This window comes from Archocentrus centrarchus, chromosome 5, assembly GCF_007364275.1.
Source record: "Archocentrus centrarchus isolate MPI-CPG fArcCen1 chromosome 5, fArcCen1, whole genome shotgun sequence".
NCBI lineage: Eukaryota > Metazoa > Chordata > Actinopteri > Cichliformes > Cichlidae > Archocentrus > Archocentrus centrarchus.
This window is the reverse complement of record NC_044350.1, coordinates 1,021,963-1,048,274: the sequence shown is the minus strand read 5'-3', so window position 1 is coordinate 1,048,274 and position 26,312 is coordinate 1,021,963. Positions and strand designations below refer to the sequence as shown.

The window sequence follows — 26,312 nt, the reverse complement described above, 5'->3', positions numbered from 1 at the left end:
GATTGCAACAGTTGTTGTAATACACATTGCCTCCACTCTTGGCTCAGGGCCAGACACAGCACTTGCAACTGTCATCAAAGACAGTTCCAGCTCCACAGTGCCTCACATGTGTGATGCCACCAGTACACATGTAGAAACTGGTTTTGTCATCTGGGTTGGGGTAGATGCCATCAGGTTTGCCATTGCAGAACCCAGGTCCTGGGGCATGGGTAGTGGTGGTGGTGGTGGTGGTAGTAGGAGAAGTGGTGCCAGTTCCAGGTGTTGAGGTGGTGGTTGTGGGCTGGATGGGAAAGTCTGAATGATAGAGTACAGAAAATAATGATGTTACTGATGGGTTAGAATTAATTCTGTGAATAAGCATGACTGCTTTAACATCAGCCGGGTCTGCCTGTTTAGTGTTATTTTCAACTGTTTGATATACCTTATGTGCTATTAAACTAAACTGCAATAAATATCTGAAAGATAATTTTTTCTAGTTTCTGAAAATATGCTTGTTTGATCTTTGACTAAAATGCATTCCAACCCTAGCCCTGTCTAAACCTAACCCTTCATTGCTGACCTGCTGACATGAATTTTTAGTTTAATAGACTGCACCGTACATTACTTTATTACAGTCTTCTCACAACAATTTTACTAGCTCAAAAACAGTAATGAACATGCATGATGTTTATATTACTGACTGCAGTAATTCTGAATATCACATATCTAAAATTCAATGGCCCTTATGATATAAAAAAATCATCTATATAAATGTGCTTTGGGCATACCAATATTAAGAAGCTTGTTGAGATGAGAGAGCAGGGGGTGGTGACCCTCCCCACAGAATTTTCCCCCAAAGTCATCCAAATCAAGGGCCCAGACAAAGGCACCACCAAACTTATGCTCTTTCAGGTAACGTACCTATTGGGGAAAAAATAAACAGACATCAATGTAACTATTTTGTACATAAATGAATATGTTAAAGATGAAGAGATGACACAATCTGTCCCACTTACTTTGGTATCATAGCTCTCCCTGTTGTCAAATCCTACCCACTCATTGTTTTTGAAGGCATAGGGGACTTTCTGGTCCTCAATCCAATTAATGGTGATGCCTTTCACAAAGGTACAGATCTGTACCACAGACAACATGGTAAGCTCTATGCAGCTTTACAATTTGTCATCTTATACATATTATTAGCTAGCAAGGCAAATGATACTATAATTATGCTCCAGACTTTAGAAATGTACCTCATAGTAGGACCAGAATCCAGCTTCACGGGTGTATGGACCAGCTGATGCAGGGCCGCTAGCTGGGGCACCAACACCAGTGTTTGATGATGTCAGACGGAAGGTACGACCATAAGCTGCAAATCCCATCCTCAGCTTCTCCACTGGGGTGCCATTGTCTCTCCAGTATTTCATAGCATAGTCCTATAAAAGTTGACAGAAAAAGTGAAATATGATTTTGCAAGAAGTTATCCCATAAATTAATTTTTACTTCACTTATCAGTGTTTACATACAGTATTGAAATAGATAAGGTCACCAAAGTCCTGAGATCCACGGTACAGAGGGCTGTTGTGTCCGGTGAACTGCTCCCAAGTTCCATGGAAGTCATAGGTCATCACATTGATAAAGTCTAATTCTCTGGAAAAAGCAAATAAACCGAAAAGGTGAATTCAAAATCCTTCCATTGCACAACTCACAGATTTTAAAAGCAGTAGTGGAAGTAAGATGGTTTACAAAGCAGGACACTCACTTGGCAACCTCAGCAATCTCATATCCAGCATCGATGGTTCCTTTTCCAGCAGAAACGGCAGCAGTTAGCATGAGCTGAGGATTGCCAGTAGCTTTGGCCTCAGCTGCATAGGCAGCAACAAGTTCCTATAAAATTGCACCACATAACAGTGTAATGATGAGGTCTAGTATGATGTAAACGAAAGAACAGCTGTGAAATGTAAATGAAAAGTGGAGTTTTATACTCACCCTGCAGAGCAGTGTAAACCTTTGTTTGTCCTCGGGAGGACTTCCACGGGATCCAGGGTACTCCCAGTCCAGATCCAGGCCATCAAATCCATGAGTCCTCAGAAATTTGATGGAAGACTGGATGAACTTCTGACGATTAGCTGCAGTAGAGACCATGATGGAGAACCTGCAATAAAAAAATGTAATATACTAGGTGTTAACCAAGAACCTTCATGTGTTTAGCAGGAAGATTGATTCTTTGCTGTGTTTTATAATGGAAACTTATTTTAGAATTACATTTTTTTCAGACTGATGCTTTACACGCCATATCATGATGTAAAACAGAATTCTTTGTTTGTAGTTTAAAAAATTATTTACTGTGTTGAGCCAAAGTTCCATCCACCAACAGCCAAGAGAGTCTTCAGGTGAGCATTCCTGGAAACAGCAGTAAAATCAGAGTAATAATGATCCGTTCATGGATAAATATGACATTTAGGGACAAAGAACTACTTCAAGCTCAAGAAGTACTATTCTGTCATCTCTGTGTTGGAAGAGTATTCACTTACTTGGCCTTCAGTTCATTAAAAGATTTGTAGAGGACTTCGTCATTCCATTCATAAGTAACCAGCTCATTGTTGTGGTTAATGATGGAGAAGGCATAGAGGAGGGTGGTGCATAGGAAAGGATCCACATTTTGTGGCAAGAACTTTCCATCTCCAGGCCTGTACTGGGACCAGTTGGTGAAATAGCACTCCATCCTGCTGGCAGATCCTGTGTAGGAGCAAAGGAATGTTAAAGAAGCATGGGCAACAGTGATGATAAACAAGTGATGATCAAAATGTCAATTGTTTATCAAAAAAGTTTGATAACTTACCCATCTGGCTTATCAGCAGGCACAAGCCTAAGAAAAATTAGAATGTAAGATTAAGCAAACATAAAAACAAACTTCTGTAATATAATAAATGTATACATCCAGCAAATTCTTAAAATACCTGCTAGAATTGTGAGCCTGGCCATCTTAAATTCACTTCTCAAGATTTCACTAGATGACTCTAAGAAAGAAAATGAGCAAATCAGCAACCCCTTCACACACACACACACACACACACACACACACACACACACACACACACACACACACACACACACACACACACACACACACACACACACAAAATTCACAATTTAGATGACTTTGAGGGACCGTGTGTCTTGTTCACTCACCTCGGGACCAAATGAAAGACCCAAACAGCTGCAGCAAAGTTTGGCCTTTTATACACCTGATTATGCTATGAAAAAAAAGAAGGTATAGCAGTCTTTCATAATTCCAGGTAATAAATGTACTGATTATTAGGACATGCTTTGATAAGACAGTGTTAAGCATTTAGCTGCATGTAGGCAATCATTTACAGTGTGGCATTCTGTTCACTTATGTGACCCTGGTGTACCTTAGGTCACTGGACATATCACATTATCATTATTGATCAGTTAAATTGTCCTTAGAGCATGATTTATCACCTGATATTCTATTTGTTTTTGGATACACATCATATTGTTATGCTGTCATGGTAACATTACCTGAGGAAATATTAAGTATACTGAAATTTTAGGTTTTGATACAAGTATATGGGTTACCTGCTCAACATGGTGAGCTACAGGGGTCTTTAAAGCTACAGTAAGTATTGTTTTTAGATTATTTAACAGAAACAGAATGTTGTACTCATAAATACACATTAGTGTGTAATTACGTCCATCAAATTGATGCATTCTCATAAACTTAGAATAAATTGATTAAAAATACATAGGAGCTGGAACCAGTTTGTGGAAGCCACCATGGAGCTGGAACCATGTGTCCCCGCCATTTTGAATATAGACAGAAAGGGTGTCTCCTGAACCCTAACTAAGAGTTGGTATCACAGGACACAAACCTGATAACAAAGTTCTGCCTCCCATTCTACCTATGGCACCTCTAGGATGAAACAAGTAACCTTGCAGTCTGAGAGTAAAGTCCTCTCTGGGGAAAATATGATACAATGAGGCCTTTAAGATATGATGTGGCCTAATCATTCAGGACTTTGTACAGTATGTGACAAGAAGGATTTCACAGTGAGGTCTGTAATTTGTAGGACAAAGACACAATTTGTGTAGTTTTGCCTCTATACACCACCACAGTGAATTTTTAAATCAAGCATCAATATATAATTGAAATGCAGACTTTCAGCTTTAAGTCAAGATGCTTTACAATAACTTTGCAGTTTAGCTGAAGTTACAGTCACTTTTATATGTTCGACCCCATTTTTAGAATCTCAAAAGAAAATTCGACTGACAAGCAGTTTCATGAACAAGTGAGGTCTGTGTCCTTGTTATTTATTTGTTATTTGTTATTGTTATTTGTGGGTGGCTGTAGCTCAGTAGGTAGAGCAGGTCTGATCGGAAGGTCAGCGGTTCGATTCCTGGCTACTCCGGGCTACATGCCAATGTATCCTTGGGCAAGATACTTAACCCGAAGTTGCTCTCCGACCGTCCCGTCGGAGAATGAATGTGTGTGAGTGTTAGCTAATTAAAAGCACTAAGCTTAGTAAACACTGAAGTGCTTGTATGAATGGGTGAATGTAAACATGTTGTATAAGTGCTCATACTGTGTAGAAAAGCGCTATATAAGAACTAGTTCATTTACCATTTCATGACAAACAAAGCAGACATAATATTTGAAGTTGAGTCAAAGTGTTGAATGCCAGTGCAAGAGAGAGAGGCCATCATTAGGCTGAAAAAACAACTAAACCTGTCAAAGGGACTTGGAGTGGCCAAATCAACAATCTGGTAATTCTAAAAACCAATGAATGTACTGGCCAGCTCAGCAACAACAAAAGGGCTGGAAGACCACAGAAGACAATTAAAGTGCATGATGACAGATTTATTTCCACGTTTAAAAAAAATCTACCAAAGTCAAGATTTAAGTATATCATTGTCTACAGTGAAGAGTCGTCTTTATGAATGGTAGTACAGGGAGTTTAGAACAAGGTGCAAATCAGTAGTTACACTCAAGAATAAGATTTCACTTTGACAGAAAAAATCTGATATAGCCTGCCCAATTCTGAACAAAAAAAAAAAAAAAATATATATATATATATATATATATATGGCATGGGCATGTATGGCTGGCACTAGTATTGTCCTGTGGTACTGCTCTGATTCAGCCAAAACTGATCATTCAATAATGACTCAAAACCAAAACCGAATGCACAGAGAGACCCACAATCAAGCAGCAGCTGAAGTTGGCTGCAGTAAAGGCCTAGCAGAGCATCTCAACGAAGGACATATAGTTTGGTAATGTGTATAGTGGTGTGAAGAGGTAAAAATACAGAAACTATGTATTTGTCCAACAAATTATAGATCTTTGTAAATTCAAAGTTGTGTTGTGTTTTAATCACTTTCTCTCCCTCAGTGTTCACCACATATCCATGCATTGTAGGGTTTTGAGCTTGAACTTTATCTCTTTTTGGCTGTGAAAAACTGAAGAACATTGAACCTGACCATATTAGTTTTTTTTTTTAATTATTTAATATTGCTACACATCTGATAACACACTGGAGGACAAATAATGATTAATCTTTCTACTGATAAGATAGACATAACACACTGACGTGAATTAGTTCACTGAAGTGTTTCATAATTATCTTTCTCGGGCACAAATAGACAACATCGGGGTCAATTCTTGGCATCAGAATGTGAAAAAAAGAAGAAAATATTTTGTCCTCAGGTAGTGACAGGTAGAACCTGTCTTAGTTAACATCTGATACCTAGGGTCTGCACTTGGTGTTTCTGTTTCTAAGAACCCAATAATGTTGTCATAGGATCTGCACGTAACTCTGCAGCTGTTGGTGTCAAAGTGCATCTACAATCATTCACAGACATCACCAGCATGACAAAAAAAGCCTTTGCTGACCAAAGAGAACATAAAAGAAAAACTGTTTGGACAATGATTATAAAGATAACATGTTATTTGTTATCTATCGCTCTTACCCATGATTACAAAATTGTTGAAATCTTGGAGTGGTCTTATGATGTTGTTGTTAAATGCAGGTCCGTTGCACACTGATCAATAAAAATAAAGGAACACTTTTTGAATTGCATAACATCAATTAAATCTCTAGGATATTGATCTGTAGTAGAGGGGGTTGTTAAGCAGTTTCAGCTGCTTTGGTGTTAATTAAATTAACAACAGGTGCACTATAGGGGCAACAATGAGAGAACTCCAAAGCACAAATAGTTTTAGATGTGGAAGCCAATGAGATTTTTTCCCTCTTCATCTTGTCTGACTATTTTTTCACTAGTTTGGCTTTTGGCTTGGGTCAGTGTCACTCAGGGTTATAATAGTTTTGGATTTTACATTATAGTTTAGTTTTAGTTCATTTGTGTAACCAATATTCGACAAAAGATACCATTTAAAAAATTTTATTCAACAGCCAACTGTTCACAAGCCAGCAGCATTACATGCTAAATGTTTGTAATATTAAGGACACACATGAACATCAACAGGAAGAAACATAAAGAAAAAAATGAACTCCCAAATCCAATAAATTCTATAAAAACAGTCTCTGACCATGCAGGCAATGAAACATAAACAGTCTCTGGAGGTACCTGTACACATGTACAGTAAACAGTCTCCTGGGATGGAGGCTGTGGAGAATTTTTCTACAGCCTACACTCAGTCTCAAAATTAGCTGGCTGTGGAAAACAAACAGTCAATAAACACTTTCTAAATAAACCAGCTCAGTAACAGTAATAATTCTGAGTTGGGTGGAAAACACAATCAACAGTCTCTGAATGAAGTAACTTAGGAGCAGAGATCAAAGTCTCTGATTAAAGTGGCACAGGATCACAATTAACAGGCTGAGCTGGCTGAGACACACAAAAAGCAATCTTATCAACAAACACGAAACAGTTTTAGAATTAACAGACTTCTTAAAAGAACATATAGACTTTACATATGCCAGCTGTGAAGCAGAAACCTTCACTGGTCAGAGAAAACCTAACCTTTAAAGAACTCAGGAACACAATGCCAGAATAGGCTCACTCTTAACCTGTGTTGGAGTCTCAAACTCAAAAGGTCATTTGAGGCCTTGTGTTAGCTAGGTCAGGAATTGACTGCTCAGTCCTAGAATCTACTGGATCATGTACAGAAAATTCAGATATTAAGTCACCTGAGTTTCAAGCAGAAAACACAGTCCCAATCTTTTTTTTTTTTTTTGGCTGGCAGATTTTGCAAACAGAATTGTGATCTGAATGCACTGTTGTGCCAAAAATATTTGCTCTTCCAAGATGAGCTCTATAGATTCTCTATAGGCTCCTCTTGTTAATGTTTGTCCTTTTATATTTATTTATTTATTGATAGAGAGGACAGAGCACAAGTAATTAAACCATAATAGTCCATCAACTACTGCACCTGTAAAAGAAAAAAAAAAACAGCATACAATAAACAAACAAAACATGGAACAATAAATTTGTGGAAAAACACAGCTTGAAAGATTGTGATTGGCCTGTTCAGCACTGCTGAGCCCTCTTGTGTATTTCCGGCTACTTTTCGCCGCAGTGTTTGAATTTATCAATGAGAGAATAACAACCAGGAATAATAATCAAAGCATCAACTTATGGACTCACAAATGTCTGCAAATTCCTGGAGGGAGACTGCTGAAACTATTGGAATGGATACGAGGGAATGAACCAAGTGAAAAAACAGGGACAAATATTTTTGCAGCCAAAAAAAAATTGAGCACAAAGAGCGAGGAGGGGGAAAGTCCCAACGCATATAAAACACCAGCACGCATAAGGTAATTAACACACATAATCCAGCTACACAAGCATAAAGTGGCCACGACGTCGGCCCACAAGGACCCAGCTGAGGCAAGCATTTAACCAAGCTAGGTCAAGCCACTCTGACAGAGAACCAGCTTTGTGTGATGGATAATATCAGGATGCAGCTGGATTTGAGCTTTGATTCCTGATGTTATACACCACATGTAGGTGTTGTTAATCTACTGCACTGAGTCTTTCATTTGTCTTTCAGTCTTCCTTTGTCCTTGTCAGAGCACGTGTTAATGTTTCTGTTTATGTTCCTGAGCCTGTTCTTTCTAATCCAGTGTTCCAAAGTGGGGTTTTCTTTATATTATTGTAGGGTTTTTACCTTACAATATAAAGTGCCTTGAGGTAACTGCTGTTGTAATTTGGCACTCAAATTAAATTTAATTGAATTGAAATTGTGTTGTTGTCTGTATAACAGTTAGCTGAATTCAGTTTGCTTGCAGAGAGGAGGAAAATGATAAAGTGGTCTACAACATTTCAGGGTTGGCGATATGGTCAGTGCATTTATTCTCAATGCACAAAAGGACACGAACATGGCGGTGAAGTTTAAACTACACCCAGTCTTGAAACAACTGCTGCTAACAGAACATCAACTATTTGCAATCATCTGCAAAAATAGCAGGCTAAAATAATCAGTTATGAAGAAATAAGAGCAATATGCCAACCCAACCAAAGCAGGCAGAGCCTGATCTTCAACAGTTAACAGAAGCAGTGATGAGCAGTCAGGCTTGTAGCTTTCATTACTACCTATACCTGTAGCTTTGGAGTGTTTTCCACCTGCTTTCAGCTTTGTGTTCATATTTGAACACTAAACAAAAGGGGCATCCGGGTGGATCAGTGATAATGACATTTTTTGCAGAGGTGGGAAGTAACAAAGTACAAATACTTTGTTACTGTACTTAAGTAGAATTTTCAGGCATCTGTACTTTACTTGGATATTTATTTTTTTGACAACTTTATGCTTTTACTTTCTACAATTTAACACAAATATCTGTACTTTTTATTCCTTACATTTTCAAAACAGGTTTGTTACTTTAGGTTTAAGATTTCCAGTCACTTCCAGTCACTTTCGTCTAAATGGAGGGAACTATAACACACAAAATACAATCTTATTTGTGTATCCTCCAGCACTAGGGCTTATCACATACAAAGAGATGAAAGAGGCAAAAACATATCTTATTTATATATCATTTATAGCGCTGTACTCAGGTGTTAAAGACCGAGCACAGGTGTCAGTAAGCTGTGGTCACAGTATTTCAACATCAAACTAGTGCTAGAGAAGAGGGGTGAGAATAAATGGAGTAATGTGTTGTCGCAGGTAATTTCAAATGCAAAGTTTCTATCAGTTCAACAAATACCAGTGAACACACTTTGTCAATCAGCATGTTTGCTAGCTAAAAGTCCAGCTGCTGTATTTCCCAGAATGAGAGAGAAATTCACTCAGAGATGGAGAAAGATATACAAAAGAGGACAGAAGAGGTAGAAGAGAGGTTAAATTTAAAGATAAGGACTGCTCAGTGACATCTGATACACTGGAAATTTAAAGCTTTCATGTAATGGCCTCATTTTTTGATCAGATATTGCCTCTGTATATCATGTAAAGTTATCCTTATATTTTGAAATGTCCTGCAAAACAAACTGAAGTATACTAACTTTGTTGTGTGAAAATACTGCACTTTAGTGCAGGATAAACAGGTTAGTTTGCTGTACTGTATTTACAGTAGAGCTCTGTGTTGGACTGGTGCACAGTGTCTGTGTTCATGGTCAGAGTTAGGTTACATGAAGTGTAGCAGAGATGAATCTGAATTTAAGATCATGATTCTTAGATTCATTCACTGAATCCAACCTTATACCAATTGTATATTGCCAGAATAACAACATCATAAGCAGTATATTGTCAGTGGAGGGGATGGAAATCAGCCAAGATAGCTTCTAAACTAGTGGGTTACATCTTGTTGAATTCAGTTCATCTGCACAGAGCAGTAAACCTCAGAGCAGCTAATCACAGCTTGTACACAAAAAAAAAACAACCTGCACTCACAATAGAAAGTTGTGATTCTTTTCCCCATGCAGAGCCACTACAGCTCATATTAGGGTACCTCCACCTGCTGAATTCCACTTGGACTCCTGACTATAGTCATTTTTGTGTTTAGGTGTGGAGTGTCACTGTTCTAAAATATAGGGAACAGAAAATAGAACTATTTTTAAAATTCCCTTTCAGTGCTTGTGCCCTACATAACAGATTCAAGCTGTGTACATTCATTAGAAGGATAAGCAGTAGAAAATAGATGGATGGATAATGCTTGTATTTTCATGTAATAGTATTTTATTATTATAAAAATATAGCACTGGGTTTAGTTAGCTTTACACATGGATAGCTGATATAAATGCCCTTCAGTGAGCGACTTTTATTTTCTTACTTTGAGTACAGTTCAGAGCCTGTACTTTTTCACTTTTACTTGATTAAAGAAGTTGAATCAGTACTTTAACGTTTGCCAGAGTATTCTTTAAATATCTGTACTTCTACTAAGAAAGTCTGTACTTTTGCTACCTCTGCTTTTTTGTGTAATGATTCCAATACTCACTGATATATACTCTCCAAGCCTGCAACTGAGTTGGATAATTAGTTAAGAAAATGAAGGAATCGACTGGATACACATTATGAAAACACCAGTAATCTTCACTTGAAACTGAAATAATCAAATTTGGTAGAAATTTGATCATTTCTGTAGGCCCATCAATCATCAGAACATGATTATTAGATTTCATTTATTTTGAAATCTATTTATTTATTCAGTTCAAAAAAGCAGTGAGTCAGATGCAAAAAGTAGTCTTCTTATTGGTTTATTTCTGTTCCTGCTGTAACCTAGAACAATCATCTTCATCAGTATAAGCTGTGACAGGATTTTTTTTATGAAACATAACTGTCACGAACATTCATGAACTCGTGTTTTGTAGTTCCTGCTTCTGTGGCTCAGGGCCAGTTGCAGCACTTGCAGGAGTCCCAGAAGATGAGACCAGGCTGGCAGTGGTGCAGGTAGGTGTTTCCCTGGAAGCACTGGAAGAAGGTAGTCTTGTCAGCTGGGTTCTCATACAACCCATCAGGACGGCCAAGGCAGAAGTTAGTACTTGGGTCCCTGGTGGTGGTGGGGCGTGGAGTGGTTGTAGGCTTTGGGGTGAAACCTGCATAATGAGATATTGAAAAATAAAAGTTATACACCAGAAGAGATTAAACATTTTGTTTTTATCAAATCCAAGTTAGTGATGTTGGCTGATTTATAGTATTTACCCAATGACATCCTGAGGTGGTTGATGAGAGGATAAGCTCCAGCTGAGCAGAAGGATCCACTGAAGTCATCCATATCTATAGTCCAAACATGAGCACCTCCCAAGTTGTTAGCAGTCAACCACTGCACCTGCACAACAGACACATTGGAAACAAGAATGCTTGTAATAATAATAATAATAATAATAATAATAATAATAATAATAATAATAATAATAATAATAATAATAATAATAATAATAATAGTACAAGTCAATAGAACAGAACAAAAAGGAAAAACACCAGATGATTCTCTTGCTCTTGTGTGTATATGTATATGCATGTGTATGTGTGTATGTATGTATATCCTTCTTTGATTATTCTTTTCTCCTCTTTGTTTTTTTTCTTCCTTCTTTCTTTTTGTTTCTTTTCTCTTTCTCACTCTTTTTTCCTACCCTTTCCTTTCTACCTGTCAGGACTGGTGTAAATAAATAAAATAAAATTAAAATACAAACATTAACAAGACTAGCCTATTAGAAAACTTACAGAGCTATTCTTGGAAAAGCAAATATGTTTGGTACATCAGAGCATTTGGATCATATTCCGATTGCGAAAACTGCCAGACATGACAGGCTTAAAAAAAAAAAAAGATGATTCTCTTGCTTGAGGCACATATAAATTGTTTACCTTGGAAGAATAGCTGCGCTGGTCATCATAGCCCAACCAGGCACTGCCATAGGTGGCATATGGAACCTCTTGCTCAGAGATCCATCCAAGGGTAGCAGTATTAATGAAGTCACAGATCTGGTTAAAAAAAGAAAAAAAAAACAGATACATTACACACTGAATTTATGATGATGATACTCTGTTGATTTGTATGTGATTGCCCACAAGTGTTAATCATGACTGCCAGTAATAGGTGACTTTTAGCACAAACTAAGCTGAGCCTTTAATGAACATGTTGTACCTCATAGTAGGCCCAGAATCCAGCAGTGCGAGTGTAGGGTCCAGCATCTGCAGGGCCATTAGCTGGTGCTCCCAGGCCAGTTGCACCAGTGCTAAGACGGTAGGTCCTTCCATAGGTGGAAAAACCTACCAGCAGCTTTCCAGATGGTGCTCCCAGAGATACCCAATGGGATACAGAGGAGTTCTATAAAAAAACAGAAAGGAAACTTCATTTATTGTTTTCAAATCAGTTCTGCCAGTGTCTTTCCATTTCAACCGTGAATCAATAGCAAACTTTTCAGAATTTGGCCAGGTTGGTATTTGAGAGAAATACCTGTATTAGGATACCTGCATGTCTTTGAATCTTCTCTAGAAATCAGTTAGATTGACAAACTGTAACATACAGTGCCATGAAAAGTATTTGCCCCCTTCCTCATTTCTTAGTCCCTCTGTTTATACATCACTCTGCATTTAATCAGTATTAAACTGGTTCTCTTCCACAACATGTCTTTTGTCCTGTCTCCCTACACTCACCCCCAACCGGTTGAAGCAGATGGCAGTTAAGGTGACTGTTGTGATTTGGCAATATATAAATAAAAAGGAATTGAACTGAAATGTTTTGCATATTTGTCACACTTAAATGTTTCATATCTTCTTCTGACTGCTCCTTTTAGGGGTCACCCCAGCAACTTTTCTGACCCCATCTCACCCTATCATCCTCTTCTGTAACACCAACCTTTTGCATCCATGAATCTTTTCCATGATCTTCCTCCTGCCCAGCAGCTCCATATTCAGCATTCTTTGCCCAATATATCCCCCCACCCATCCTCTGCACATGTCCAAACCATCTCAGCCCCATCTCTAAATTTGTCTCCAAAAAGCTCAACCTGAGCTGTCCCTTGGATATACTCATTTCTTAACTTATCCATCCTGGTCACATCCAATGAAAACCTTAACATCTTCAACTCTGCCACATCCAGTTCTGATTCCTGTCTTTTTGTCAGCGTTACCAGCTCTATAACATACAACATAGCAGGTCTCACTACCAGGTATTAAACTAATCTATCTTCACTAGCTATATTCCTTGTATGTTGACCATTCCACCTGCCTCCCTCTTATTTATATCACCCCAATAGAGTTCTTTGCTCTTAGACTGCAGACTGTGGTTCCTAGAGTTTCTAAAAGTAGAATGGCAGTCAAGTCCTTCAGCTTGCCCCTCTTGAGTGGAACCAGCTCCCAGTTTGAATTTGGGAGAGAGAGCCTCTCTTTACTTTAATACAGTGGTTCTCAAACCAGGCCTCGTGGCCCAGTGTCCTGCAGGTTGTAGATGTATCTCTGCTTCAACACACCTGAGTCAAATACAGAAGTCATTAGCAGGACTCTGGAGAACTTGACTGCATACTGAGGAGGTAATTCAGCCACTTGATTCAGGTGTGGTGGATCAGACACACACACACACACACACACACACACACACACACACACACACACACACACACACACACACACACACACACACACACACACACATATATATATATACCACTATGGGAAGTAAGTATAGACCACTATGGCCAGTAAGTCAGAAGAACCCTAATAAATAATAAATAATTAAATGAGCCTTGATTATTTTATTATTTGTGATTATGAAATCATTCAACAGAACACTCTGATAGACAGCTGTAGCTGTGTTGGTGTGTTTCTTACTATATTATTGTGAATTTGTGAGACAGGGTCCACAGAGCTACCATACAGAGGGCTGTTGTGTCCAGTTACTGCCTCCCAGTGTCCATGGAAGTCATAGGTCATGATGTTGATGAAGTCAAAATGTCTGTTGGGTTTTAAATTTATTAATTATTTTGAGATAAGCATTTTTTTTTAATTGCTGAGGTTCTGTGTCATTTGTAATATGTAGTACTGATTTACAAAAAGCATACAGTCATGGCCAAAAGCTTTGAGAATGACAAAAATGTTGGTTTTCACAAAGTATGCTGCTTCAGTTTTTATGATGGTAATTTGCATACACTCCAGAATTTTAAGAAGCGTGATCAGATGAATTGCAATTAAGTCCATCTTTACCATGAAGAGGAACTTAATACACCAAAAATCATTTTCACTGCCTTTTAGATGTGCTACAAAAGGACCTAACATCATTTCAGTGGTCCTCTCATTTGATGAGGAGAAGACTGGAGCCATTCTCCATCACTGACTGAGTCACTGATTGAGTTAGAATAGCAGACAAGAAGAATGGTGCTTGAAATCACTGTTATTCCTGTGTTAACCACAGTTTAAAAAAAAAAAAAGCCTTCACAGGCAAGAATATAGCTGCTAGTAAGACTCCCCAGATCCCATTGAAAATGTGTGGTCAATCTACAAGAGGTGGGTGGATAAACAAAAACCCACTAATTCTGACAAACTCCAAGCACTGATTATACAAGAATGGGCTGCCATCAGCATGGATTTGGCTCAGAAATTGATTGACAACATGCCAGGACAAATTGCAGAGGTCCTGAAAAAGAAGGACGAACACTGCAAATATGTAATTGTCAATGAAAACTTTTGAAACTGATGAAATCAGTATATCAGTATAGCACTGAAGAAGCAAACTTTGTGAAAAATAAATAATTGTGTCATTCTCTGGTCATGGCTGTACTTATGGATACCTAACTTTTATATATATATATATATATATATAAAACAAACTCAACCTTACGGTGCAATATTGTTGACTTCGTATGCTCTGTCAATGGTCTGACGTATTCCAGCAACATTGGCTGACAGCAGCAGCTTGGTTCTCCTGTTGTCGTTTGCATCATCCTCAAAGGCTTTGGTCAGCTCCTATAGGCACAACAACAAAAGCAACTTAAAACCAGTCAGAGAGCAAAAGGATGATAATTGTTAATGGCTAGTGAGAAAGAATATTTTGGTTTTTGTGAGGAAATAGTGACAATATTTACATTAATACAATTAATACATATAGTGATGGGGTAGAAAATACAATTGTGACATAGTGAAAAGATAGTAAAGAAGAAAAGTGAAAGAAAACATGGTAGAGTACATTTACCTTCCATCCATCCATCTGTACCAAGCGTACAAAGTAAAGTAAAATCTTTGACAAGAGTTTTGCAAAAGGTGTTTCTGTATGTATTTGCTGTGTGGGCATATACTTTAGTTGTACTATTCATGCATTTCTGTAAGTGTGTGAATGTGCAGAAGTCACTTTATATATATCATCCAAGGTGGACTCTCAGTGGCAGGGGAACAATATGAGAACAGCACCCCCACCAAGGTTGGAGACAGAGAAGTCCTGGAAGAGCATATTGGAGAAGGATGCAACACACAACACCAATGTTCAGTGGTTAGTGGATCAAAGAGCAGACCACAGAGACCTCACTGAACAGGCTCCAGTAAGTATCACAGTGACAGATATCCAAGTAAGAGTCTCACATATGAAGAGCTGGACAGCACATACACATGTCAGGGCCTGGTGGCAGTGGTGCAGTGGGTAGGCGCTCACCTTGGGTTGCTGGTTCAAGCCCGTGTCCCTGCACTGTGTTGTGTCCTTGAGCAAGACACTTAAACCAGTCTCTGGCCGCATGACCGCAGATGCTCGTCTCTGGGTGAGTGATCTGGAACGATCATTTCGTTGTGCGCCTTGCGCGCACAATGACGATGAGCTGAATCTTACATCTAACCTACTGGTTAAAAAGGTAGCTGCACTCCATGAGCACCTGGCAGCACAAATTAACCAGCTGCTAGAGGCTAAGACACACCCAGAATGGCTGACTGAAAGAAGGACAGTCTCCAAGGACCCCCAGAAGGGACCAGCCCCATCCAACCATTGGCCAATACCCTGCATAGCAGCTAAGATGAGCATGTGGAACAATACATGAGCGGGGCCAAGAAAGGACTTGACAGAGATACCAGGGGAGCAAAACACCAGCTACTGGTAGATAGAGCAGTCTGACCAGCCCATGCACTGCCTGGATTGATTACAAGAAAGCCTATGACTCGATGCCGGGTCCTGGAATACCGAGAACTATAAAGCAGGACTCTGAAGAGCCTTTATCAATAACTCAGTGGGAATGTGGAAAACAACACTAGACTAAAAGCCAATTGCATGAGTCACCATCAAGTGCAGGATTTATCAAGTAGATGCTCTGTCCCCACTACTGTTCTGCATAGATCATCAATAAGACTGGCTACAGATTCAGACTGGAGAACTGTAGTTGGATGATAACAAAGAGAGGGAAGGTAGTCAGAACGAGGGGGTTGCACTACCAGAAGGTAACTTTGCAGACATTTAAGACAGCTATTTGTGTGTGGAATCCCACATACAAATGGGAACCATGAAGAGGAAATCTGCAACCTCCAAGTACCTACGGAGAGTAAAGAAAGTCCTGAACAGTGAATCGAAAGAACAGGATCCAGGCTATCAACACCTACACCCTGCCAGTTGTCAGATACCCTGCTGGGATAATAAGCTGGCCAAAGGAGGAAATAGAAGCCACTGATGTTAAGACAAGAAAGTTCCTTACAATGCATGGAGGGTTTCACTTGAAATCCAGCACCCTGAGACTGCAGGCTAAGCGGAAGGAAGGTAGCCAAGGACTGGTGAGTGTCAGAACCACTATCCTAGATGAAACAACGAAGATCCATGAATACATCAGGAAGATGGCCACAAAGGATCATGTGCTTAGTTAGTACCTCAGGCAGCAGAAACCTGAGAAAGAAGAAGACGAGGTGGAAGAAGAACAGGAACCATCATGGAAGGACAGGCCTCTGCACGGGATGTACCACCAGCAGATAGAAGAAGTGGCTGACATAGAGAAATCCTACCAATGGCTGGACAAGGCTGGACTGACAGACAGCACAGAGGCACTAATCATGGCAGCACAAGAGCAAGCTCTGAGCACAAGATCGATAGAAGCTGGGGTGTACCACACCAGGCAAGACCCCAGATACAGGCTATGCAGAGATCCCCCTGAGACAATCCAGCACATAACAGCAGGGTGCAAGATGCTAGCAGGCAGGACATACATGGAACACCATAACCAAGTGGCTGGCATAGTATGCAGGAACATCTGTGCTGAGTATGACCTGGAAGTCCCAAGGTCAAAATGGGATACGCCCCCAAGGGTGGTTGAGAACAACAGAGCTAAGATCCTGTGGGACTTCCAGATACAGACAGACAAACTTATGATGGCTAACCAACCGGACATCGTAGTGGTGGACAAACAAAGGAAGGTCATGGTGATAGATGTTGCAATACCAAGTGATGGCAACATCAAGAAGAAGGAACACGAAAAGCTCGAAAAATACCAAGGGCTCAGAGAGGAGCTGGAAAGGATGTGGAAGATGAAGGTAACAGTGGTCCCCGTGGGAATCGGAACATTCGGGGCAGTGACCCCCAAACTGGGAGAGTGGCTCCAGCAGATTCCTGGAACAACATCCGAGATCTATGTCCAGAAGAGTGCAATACTGGGATACTGCACAAGACCCTCAAGCTCCCAGGCCTCTGGTAGAGGACCTGAGCTTGAAGGGCAAAAAGACTGCCCTTAGGGGTGAGCTGGGATTTTTTGGGGGGTTTGCGTGTTCTACCTGTGTTTGCGTGGGTTTTCTCCAGTCATTCCGGTTTCCTCCCACAGTCCAAAGACATACAGTTACTGGGGTTAGGTTAATTGTGATCCTAAACTGCCCATAGTGTAAAATATTTGTCTGTCTCTCTGTGTTGGCCCTATGATGGGCTGTGACCTGTATAACTTGTACACTACCTATTGCCCTATGACAGCTGGGATAGGCTCCAGCCCTCCCACAACCCTGAAAAGGATAAGCGGAAGAGAATGGATAGATTTGTAGATAGAAAATTATTAAAAAGATAAGTTGAGATCTGATGGATTATCATGTGTCACATGACAAGTTTGGAGTGAGACACAAAAGGCCTCAGGAATGCTACCAGCCACATGTCATGCTAACTTTTTTTGTGTTTTTTTCTTTTTTTTTTTACCTTCCTTATCATTTTTTGTCTTCTAGGTTACTTTTTCCATTCCCTCCTTTTTGAGGGATTTGTGTTTGTCTTATTATAATGCATAAAAGCTCAGTCTGTCTGCCAGCAAACTCCTCCTACACAATTAGATATTGAGCAACTGAACTTGGAACACAAATACATCTTAGGCCCCTGAAAGTTCTTTGTATATTAGATATTATGATAATGTTTTCTAGCAACCACCTCTCAAAAAGGATAAAGTTATCCATTTGTAGTGTTTAAGCATCAATAACACCTTATAAAAGCATTGTATGATTTTAAATTCAACATCTAACATCTCATCTAGTAAATATTGAAAATAATTATCAAAAGTTTAATGTCAGACAAAACAACAGTTCAAATGTACAGTACTGTAATGGGATTGTAAGCCATGTGAAGTAGTCCTGTCTAAAACCCCACTTTTTCCCAGCATGTCATTCTGTGTATCTTTGTTAGGTGTATGTTATCGACATACAGACTGGTAAAACATAAATGCAACAATAAAAAAATTAAGTTATGAAATCCTCTTTTACTGCATGTGTGTATATTTAATTTAACAAAATCTTGTGCGCCATTTTTTTATTATATGCTGAATGGGGATGGACCGTGTCTGACTGACAAGTGTAATAGTGTTCTTGTTTATCAACAACCAACCAAAATAATTAAATGGTAGAGAAAACACTTAGATTCAACCTTGTATTTAAAATTTAAAGCTAATGTGAGCTGTGTTTACCGTGACCAACAGAGTGAACTTCTGCTTGTCCTCCTGTGGGCTGCCATTGTGTCCAGGATATTCCCAATCCAGGTTGAGCCCATCAAATTTATGGGTGTGCAGGAAACTGATGGCATGATTGATGAAGGCTGCACGACTCTCAGGTTTGGCAACCATGGCAATGAATCTGATGAGATGCAGAGAAAAAGAACTGTGACATCTGCTCCAAATTAAAGTAGTAAAGGAAGGCTTTTGAAGTGGATATACTCTAAATGTGAACCGGTGTAGATGAAACTTACGGGCTCACTCCATTGACTGTTCCTCCAACAGACAGCAGAGTCTTCAGTGCAGGGTTGCTTGTAAAGGAGAGGGAGACACACACAGGCATAACCTTAAATAATTAAAGAACACCTTACTTCCAGCCTGACTGCTGGCTGCGTATTTCACCAATTCACTTCATGGGTTATCTGAAAAATTTACTATTATTAATTGCTTATTCCATGCAGTTAAACGGTTATATATTTAAATATAATCTTTTTGATATATGAAGACTTGCTCCTTGTTACCTAACAGAATCTTGATCACATTATAGTTTAGTTTTACTTAATTTTTCCTCTTTTTTTCTCTCTCTAATTCAACAAGAGAACCCCAAAACAAAAATAGTTTTAGAAGTGGAAGCCAATGAGCTTTTTTTCCCTACCTGATCTTTTCTGAATATTTTTTCACTAGTTTGGCTTTTGGCTAGGGTCAGTGTCACTCAGGGCTATCTTGATCCTGATCAAACCACCTGAAAGGACTGAAACAGGTTAAAAGGCCTGGCTGGTTGCAGTAGGTGCAGGTGGCAGTGGCAGTTTCATTCATGTAGTACATTTCATTATACAAAAATGGGCTTAAAACAGAAGATAACAACTTAAAAATCTGGGTGGGTTTGCAATGCCTTAGTGCAGTGAAAACAGCAAAAACAAACAACCAAAACCACAGATATTAGTGCTGACCTATGTAAACACAATGGTTTTGACCCTCTTTTTGAATGTTGGCACAGATGTTATTGATCTCAGTAGCAGACAGTTTGTTCCAAAGAACTGAAAGCACCCTCAGCATACTTGGATCTGATTCTAGGAACATTTAAAAGAGCTGCACATAATGACCTGAAAGGTTTGACTGGATTCCTGCTACAGGGAGCATGTCAGAGATGCAGTGGGGGCCAAGAGATTTGTGAACTAACCAGAAGGATTTTTAATGTAATTCTTTATGGGAGCCAATGACGTGATCTCAGTCCTGGGGTTATATAGTCAAATTTCTGCATACCCGTAAGGTGATAAAAGGTGTATAAAAGTTTTTGATGTATGTAGATGGTATATCATGTTGTGATAATGATTAATATTGTGATATACCATTTATAGATGAGAGTGAATGGGAATGTCTATTTTGTATTTGTAATTAAATGCCTAATAAATACCGATGCACACATGCTGCCATTTATACATTGCTAATATATTTGCTCATTTAAAACTCTTAACGCCACATAATAGTTAACTCTTAACATTTTCAGGTCTGAGCTTTGACTGGGTCATTGCAGCACTTTAATTCTTTTCCTTTTCAGCCATTCTGTTGCAGATTTGCTGCTGTGCTTGGCATCATTGTCCTGTTACATGGTACACTTTTGGCCATGCTTTAGCTGTTAAACAGACAGCCTCATGTTTGACTATATTTTGCTTTACAAAGGAGTTTGTGGTTCACACAATGTCTGCCAGGTACCCAAGTCCAGTGGGTCCACCTTTTTGGGCTAATATGCTGTGTTTTGTTTTTGCCAAATGTCGAGCAGTGCGTTATGGCTAAATATCTCCACTTTGTCTCATCTGTTCAAGGGACATTGATCTAGAACAGGGATCCTCAAATCCAGGCCTTGAGGTCCAGTGTCCTGCAGGTTTTAGATGTGTCCCTGATCCAACACACCTGATTCAAATGGCTGAATGACCTCCTCAGTATGCAGTCAAGTTCTCCAGAGTCCTGCTAATGACTTCTATATTTGACTCAGGTGTGCTGGATCAGGAATACCTCTAAAACCTGCAGGACACTGGACCTCGAGGCCTGGATTTGAGGATCCCTGATCTAGAACTTGTAGTTTGTTCAGATGCAATTTTACAAACCTAAGTCATGCTTTCTAAGGGTGGCTGTAGCACAGGAGGTAGCGCAGGTCACCTACTGATCGGCAGGTTGGCGGTTCGATTCCTGGCTGGTCCAGGCTTCATGCCAATGTATCCTTGGGTAAGATACTCAACCCCAAGTTGCTCTCTGATGCGAGTGTTGGAGTAACTTAGTTAATCATAGAAGTGATGGTGTGAATCCCTTAGGCAGTATTATTAGAAAGCACTGCATCAATTTTCATTGTTATGCAGATGATACTCAGCTTTACCTATCAATGAAGCCAGATGACACACATCAATTAGTTAAACTGCAGGAATGTCTTAAAGATATTAAGGCCTGGATGACCTCTAATTTCCTGCTTCTAAATTCAGATAAAACTGAAATTCTTGTTCTCGGCCCCACAAATCTTAGAAACATGGTGTCTAACCAGATACTTACTCTGGATGGCATTACTTTGGCCTCCAGTAACACTGTGAGAAATCTTGGAGTCATTTTTGACCAGGATATGTCCTTCAATGCACATATTAAACAAATATGTAGGACCGCTTTTTTGCATTTGCGCAATATTTCTAAAATTAGAAACATCCTTTCTCAGACTGATGCTGAAAAGCTCATTCATGCATTTATTACTTCTAGGGTGGAATATTGTAATTCATTATTATCAGGCTGTCCTAAAAGCTCCCTGAAAAGCCTTCAGCTGATCCAAAATGCTGCAGCTAGAGTACTGACAGGGACTAGAAAGAGAGAGCATATTTCTCCCATATTGGCTTCTCTTCATTGGCTCCCTGTTAAATCTAGAATAGAATTTAAAATTCTTCTCCTCACATAGAAGGTCTTGAATAATCAGGCCCCATCTTATCTCAAAGACCTCATAGTACCATATCACCCCAACAGAGCACTTCGCTCTCAGACTGCTGGCTTACTTGTGGTTCCTAGGATACTTAAGAGTAGAATGGGAGGCAGAGCCTTCAGCTTTCAGGCGCCTCTTCTGTGGAACCAGCTTCCAGCTTGGATTTGGGAGACAGACACCCTCTCTATTTTTAAGATTAGGCTTGAAACTTTCCTTTATGATAAAGCTTATAGTTAGGGCTGGATCAGGTGACCCTGAACCATCCCTTAGTTATGCTGCTATAGGCCTAGTCTGCTGGGGGGTTCACATAATGCACGGTTTCTCATTCACCTTATTTACTTTGTTTATACTCCACTCTGCATTTAATCATTAATTGATATTAATCTCTGGCTCTCTTCCACAGCATGTCTTTCTCTCCCCTCAGCCCAACCGGTCGCGGCAGATGACTGCCCCTCCCTGAGCCTGGTTCTGCTGGAGGTTTCTTCCTGTTAAAAGGGAGTTTTTCCTTCCCACTGTCGCCAAGTGCTGCTCATAGGGGGTCGTTTTGACTGTTGGGTTTTCTCTGTATTATTGTAGGGTCTTTACCCACAATACAAAGCGCCTTGAGGCGACAGTTAGTTGTGATTTGGCGCTATATAAATAAAATTGAATTGAATTGAATTGAATTGAATTGAATGGGGTAAATGTAAACTTGTTGTATAAGTGCTTTGAGTGCTCAGACAGAGTAGAAAAGTACTATCTAAGAACTAGACCATTTACTGTTCTTCTTAGAGAGAAGAGGCTTTTTTTCTGGCAACCCATTTAAGCACTTTATTTTACAATAAGCCATACCTCTTTTTCTTCTTTTGACTGTTCCCTTTAGGGGGTGCCACAGCAGATCATCTGTTTCCATCTCACCCTATCTCTAGCATCCTCTTTTGTCACACTAATCCTTTGCAGGTCCCTGCAAGCCATACTTGTTAAGTCTTTTTCTAGTATTCCTGTCTGTCGTCAACTTTAACATTTAACATGCTAAACATGTTCTCAGCAGGGTTATAATAGTTTTGGATTTTACATTATAGTTTAGTTTTAGTTTGGTTTAACTTTTTTTCTCTAATTCAGTTAGTTTTAGTTCGTTTTCAGAGTGGTTTTGCTAATTTTTATTAGTTTTTACTTTTGGTTTAATGCTTAGTTTTAGTTTTTCATACTTTATCAGGTGCAAGAGTGATTATTGTGTAATGCAAACTGAACAAAAGACACCGTTTAAAAAATTGTATTCAACAACCAACTGTTCACAAGACAACAGCATTACATGCTAAATGTGTGTAATATTAAGGACACACATGAGCATGAACAGGGAGAAATATAAAGAAAAACATGAACTCCAAAACTCAATAAACTCAACGACAGACTTCAGCATCAGTGCAGCAGACTAACGACATCTACATGTGTGGAACAGGTCCTCATTTTTTGTGCTCAGTTTCTTGGCTGCAAACATATTTGTTCCTGTTTTTCCACTTTCTTCATTCCTTCATGTCGTACTCAAAGAAACGCCATATGGGACTCTGCTGCTTTCTCGGCAGACTGCTGCCAATACTTTATGGACCAGCGCGGTGAGCACGCTGACGCACACACACACGCACACACATGCACATGCACACACACAGTTGCCCAATGGCGCTCCCAGCTTAAACTTGGAGAGCGGAAAAATAATTTCATATTAATCCACAAGGGTAAATAAACTGACAACCAAGAACACGAAGGTTGTTTTATCTATAATGTCAGTTAGTTTTGTAAACTCACAATACAATTTTAGTTAGTTATCATTTTTTCCTTTTAATTATAGTTTTTATTTATTTCAGTGAACGAAAATGTTTTTTTCAATTTCAGTTTTTGTTTTTTTGTTTGTTTTCATTTACTATAATAATCCTGGTTTGCAGTTGAGGTTGGGGTGGCTGTAACTCAGGAGGTAGAGTGGGTCTACTAATCATAAGGCTGATGATTGAGCCTTTGCTGCTTCGGTCATCGGAGTGTGAATGTGTATAAATGTTGGATAGAAAACAGGCATAGAAAAAATGTGCTTGCATGAATATGAATATGCTTGCATGTAGAAAAGCACTTTACAAGAACACTCCATTTACCATTTTTAACACTTAATACTGACAATAAACATCTGAATATTGGTGTCCAGCTTGAATATGATTGCATAAACTCACACATTCTTGAGGCTGTTGAGGCTGCCGTACAGCTGCTCATCGTTCCACTCGATGGGGCTGATCTGGTTGAAGCTGTTAATGGTGGCCAGAGCATAGATGACATGGGTGCACAGGAAGGGGTCGATGTTGTCTGGTGTGAATTTGCCAGTGCCTGGTCTGTATTGGGCCCAGTTAGTCATATGGCATGCCAGCTTAGTGGACGAAGCTGAGGGAAGACAGCGAAAGGACACTGATTACAGTGATCATCTTGGTAGCAAGAAGACTCGATCACTGAATGCAGATACTTACCAATGTGTAGAATAAATAGAATGCCCAGAGCTGAAATAAAGAAATAGGAAAATTGGGTGAATACATAGTTTATCCTAGAGGAGGATAGAAGAAAATGGTTCAATTCAGTCCAATTTTCAATTAAATTTGGTTTTGAGAGTCATTTCAAGGCACTTATTATTGTAAGATAAAGACCTTATAACATATGCAAGAGCACAAGCACTTAGTGGCGGAGGGGAGGAAGAGGGTGCATGCTGGAAAAGTCCTCCAATGCAAAAATGGAGTCCCCATCCAATGCAGAACCTCACCTTGGGACTACAAGAACTGTTGTTTGACACATATACACAAACTACAGTTAGGGCCTGTTTCCCCACTCAAAGGTGTAGGGAAACAATCTTCTTGTCCATCGAGGTGAACACCAACCTACAAGCACTGAACTGGGAAGATATAAGAAAATACAAGTATAACCACCTGTGCCCACTGCCTCTCACCAAGGGGCAGAGTGGAACATAATCCAGCCCTTCTCCAGGATACATTAATGCACAACCCAAGCTGTGCATTGATGTTGGCCCGACAGTATTTAATATGTACCTCTCAAACTCCTTCCTTCCCGGCTGTAGCTCAGGAGGTAGAGCAGGTCATCTACTAATCAGATTCTTTTTACTAACGTGCAATAAAAAAATGCTGGGGTGACTGAGACATGCTAGGAAAAGTGCTTTGAGTGTTCAATTAGAGTAGATATAAGAACCAGACCATTTATCATTTCACCAGAGAGGTGAAATTTCATAGTCCTATAGTCAGATTTGTCAGACTGCCAGAGCTTCTGGCAGTCTGGCTGCTGCCCGTTCTACACTGTACTAAACCTATTCAGTCCATATCACAAAGCGCAGTGATTGTAACTTCTGTCAAAATTATCAAAATAAAATTGCACATGAAATCATTATACTGTCTCACTCATCAACTCTATTATAATAATTATTATTATTATTATTATTATTATTACTACTACTACTAATAATAATTTATTTCAGGATAAATAAACAAAGTAAAATTCATGAAAGAATGACTGAATTAATGAATGAAAGAATGGCATTTACCTATGAGGAGTTTTGCCATGTTGCTGTCTGTTCCACTGGTTTCCTTTTGTAGAAATGAGCTTCTGAATGATCATAAATCAATTTCATTCAATGGCATAACATACACAAGTAAGAAAATCTGGTATTACATGCTGCTGCAGAAAAAAATTCTCCTTAATTCATCAGTTGAACACTAAGTGAAATTTTACAGACTGAATTTTAAACAGACACAACTCAGTCAAGACTCTGATGTCCTACTATATTCTAAATAATTACTTATCAAAACATACACAATCTTTTAGAATCCTTAATTTTAGGCTTACATGTAGCTACTACGACGTGCACTACAATCTAACCAAACCAAACATGATGTTGATTTCATTACCTTTCTACAAGAAGTACTAAAGCAGACTTCAGATGTTGCTGGACTTGGTCAGATTTATATCTTACTCATTCATGACTAATAGAAAGTGCCAAAGTTCAGGTGATAAGGGCTCAAGGTGGTGGGAGTCTAATAACCCCCTTTCCTGGTAAGACCTGGCAAAGTCAGTTAAGAATTTGAGAATCAGATAAGCAACTGATATTGCAATGATAGCTGTAATTAGTATATACTATATTCCTGTGACCCAATAACAGTAAATTATGATAGTAGAAGTAGTGAAAAAATAAGGTGGATATATATTATGGCAATGCCAGAGTTCATAAAAGGGGGAAAAAGCAAGGAAAAAAAAGGAAAAAAGAGAACATGCAAAAAACAAACAGTACCTGAAAAAAGCACACACGTACTGTATATAGCGCCTTGAGGCAACTGTTTGTTGTGATTTGGCACTATATAAATAAAATTGAATTAAATTGAATTGAATTGAATACATATGAAAAAAACATGGCTACACAAACCAACAATGTTGTTGTGTTGTGTGTTTGTGCGTGAGTGAATAATAGAATGTGAATGCCTGTTTTTGTCACACAATGTTAGATTCAACTCATTGTGTGCACAAGGCACACAACGAAATGTTCTTTCCA

The 26,312-nt window shown here is 39.2% G+C and overlaps 2 protein-coding genes across 3 annotated transcripts; both read right to left on the bottom strand.

Annotated features, from left to right (window-relative positions):
* Nucleotides 1-2,961, bottom strand: LOC115780182 (acidic mammalian chitinase-like). Of its 2 annotated transcripts, none has more exons than XM_030729225.1 (11): nt 2,937-2,961; nt 2,819-2,845; nt 2,511-2,715; nt 2,323-2,379; nt 1,966-2,131; nt 1,739-1,863; nt 1,503-1,626; nt 1,230-1,412; nt 996-1,112; nt 759-900; nt 1-284 (listed from the first exon to the last, which is right to left on the bottom strand). In XM_030729225.1, the coding sequence occupies exons 1-11, from the start codon at nt 2,959-2,961 to the stop codon at nt 103-105; spliced, it is 1,353 nt and encodes a 450-aa protein (XP_030585085.1). In that variant the 3' UTR covers nt 1-102. The 2 variants fall into 2 exon arrangements, with proteins under 2 accessions (XP_030585085.1, XP_030585084.1); XM_030729224.1 differs by having other exon boundaries at nt 1-294; nt 768-900.
* Nucleotides 2,962-10,780: 7,819 nt separating this feature from the next.
* On the bottom strand, nt 10,781-25,329 carry LOC115780296 (acidic mammalian chitinase-like). Its single transcript, XM_030729415.1, has 11 exons — nt 25,311-25,329; nt 24,235-24,264; nt 23,947-24,151; nt 19,053-19,109; nt 18,775-18,940; nt 14,730-14,854; nt 13,724-13,847; nt 12,039-12,221; nt 11,759-11,875; nt 11,096-11,222; nt 10,781-10,989 (listed from the first exon to the last, which is right to left on the bottom strand). Exons 1-11 carry the CDS (start codon nt 25,327-25,329, stop codon nt 10,781-10,783), a joined length of 1,362 nt encoding a protein of 453 aa, XP_030585275.1.
* Between the last annotated feature and the right edge of the window lie 983 nt (nt 25,330-26,312).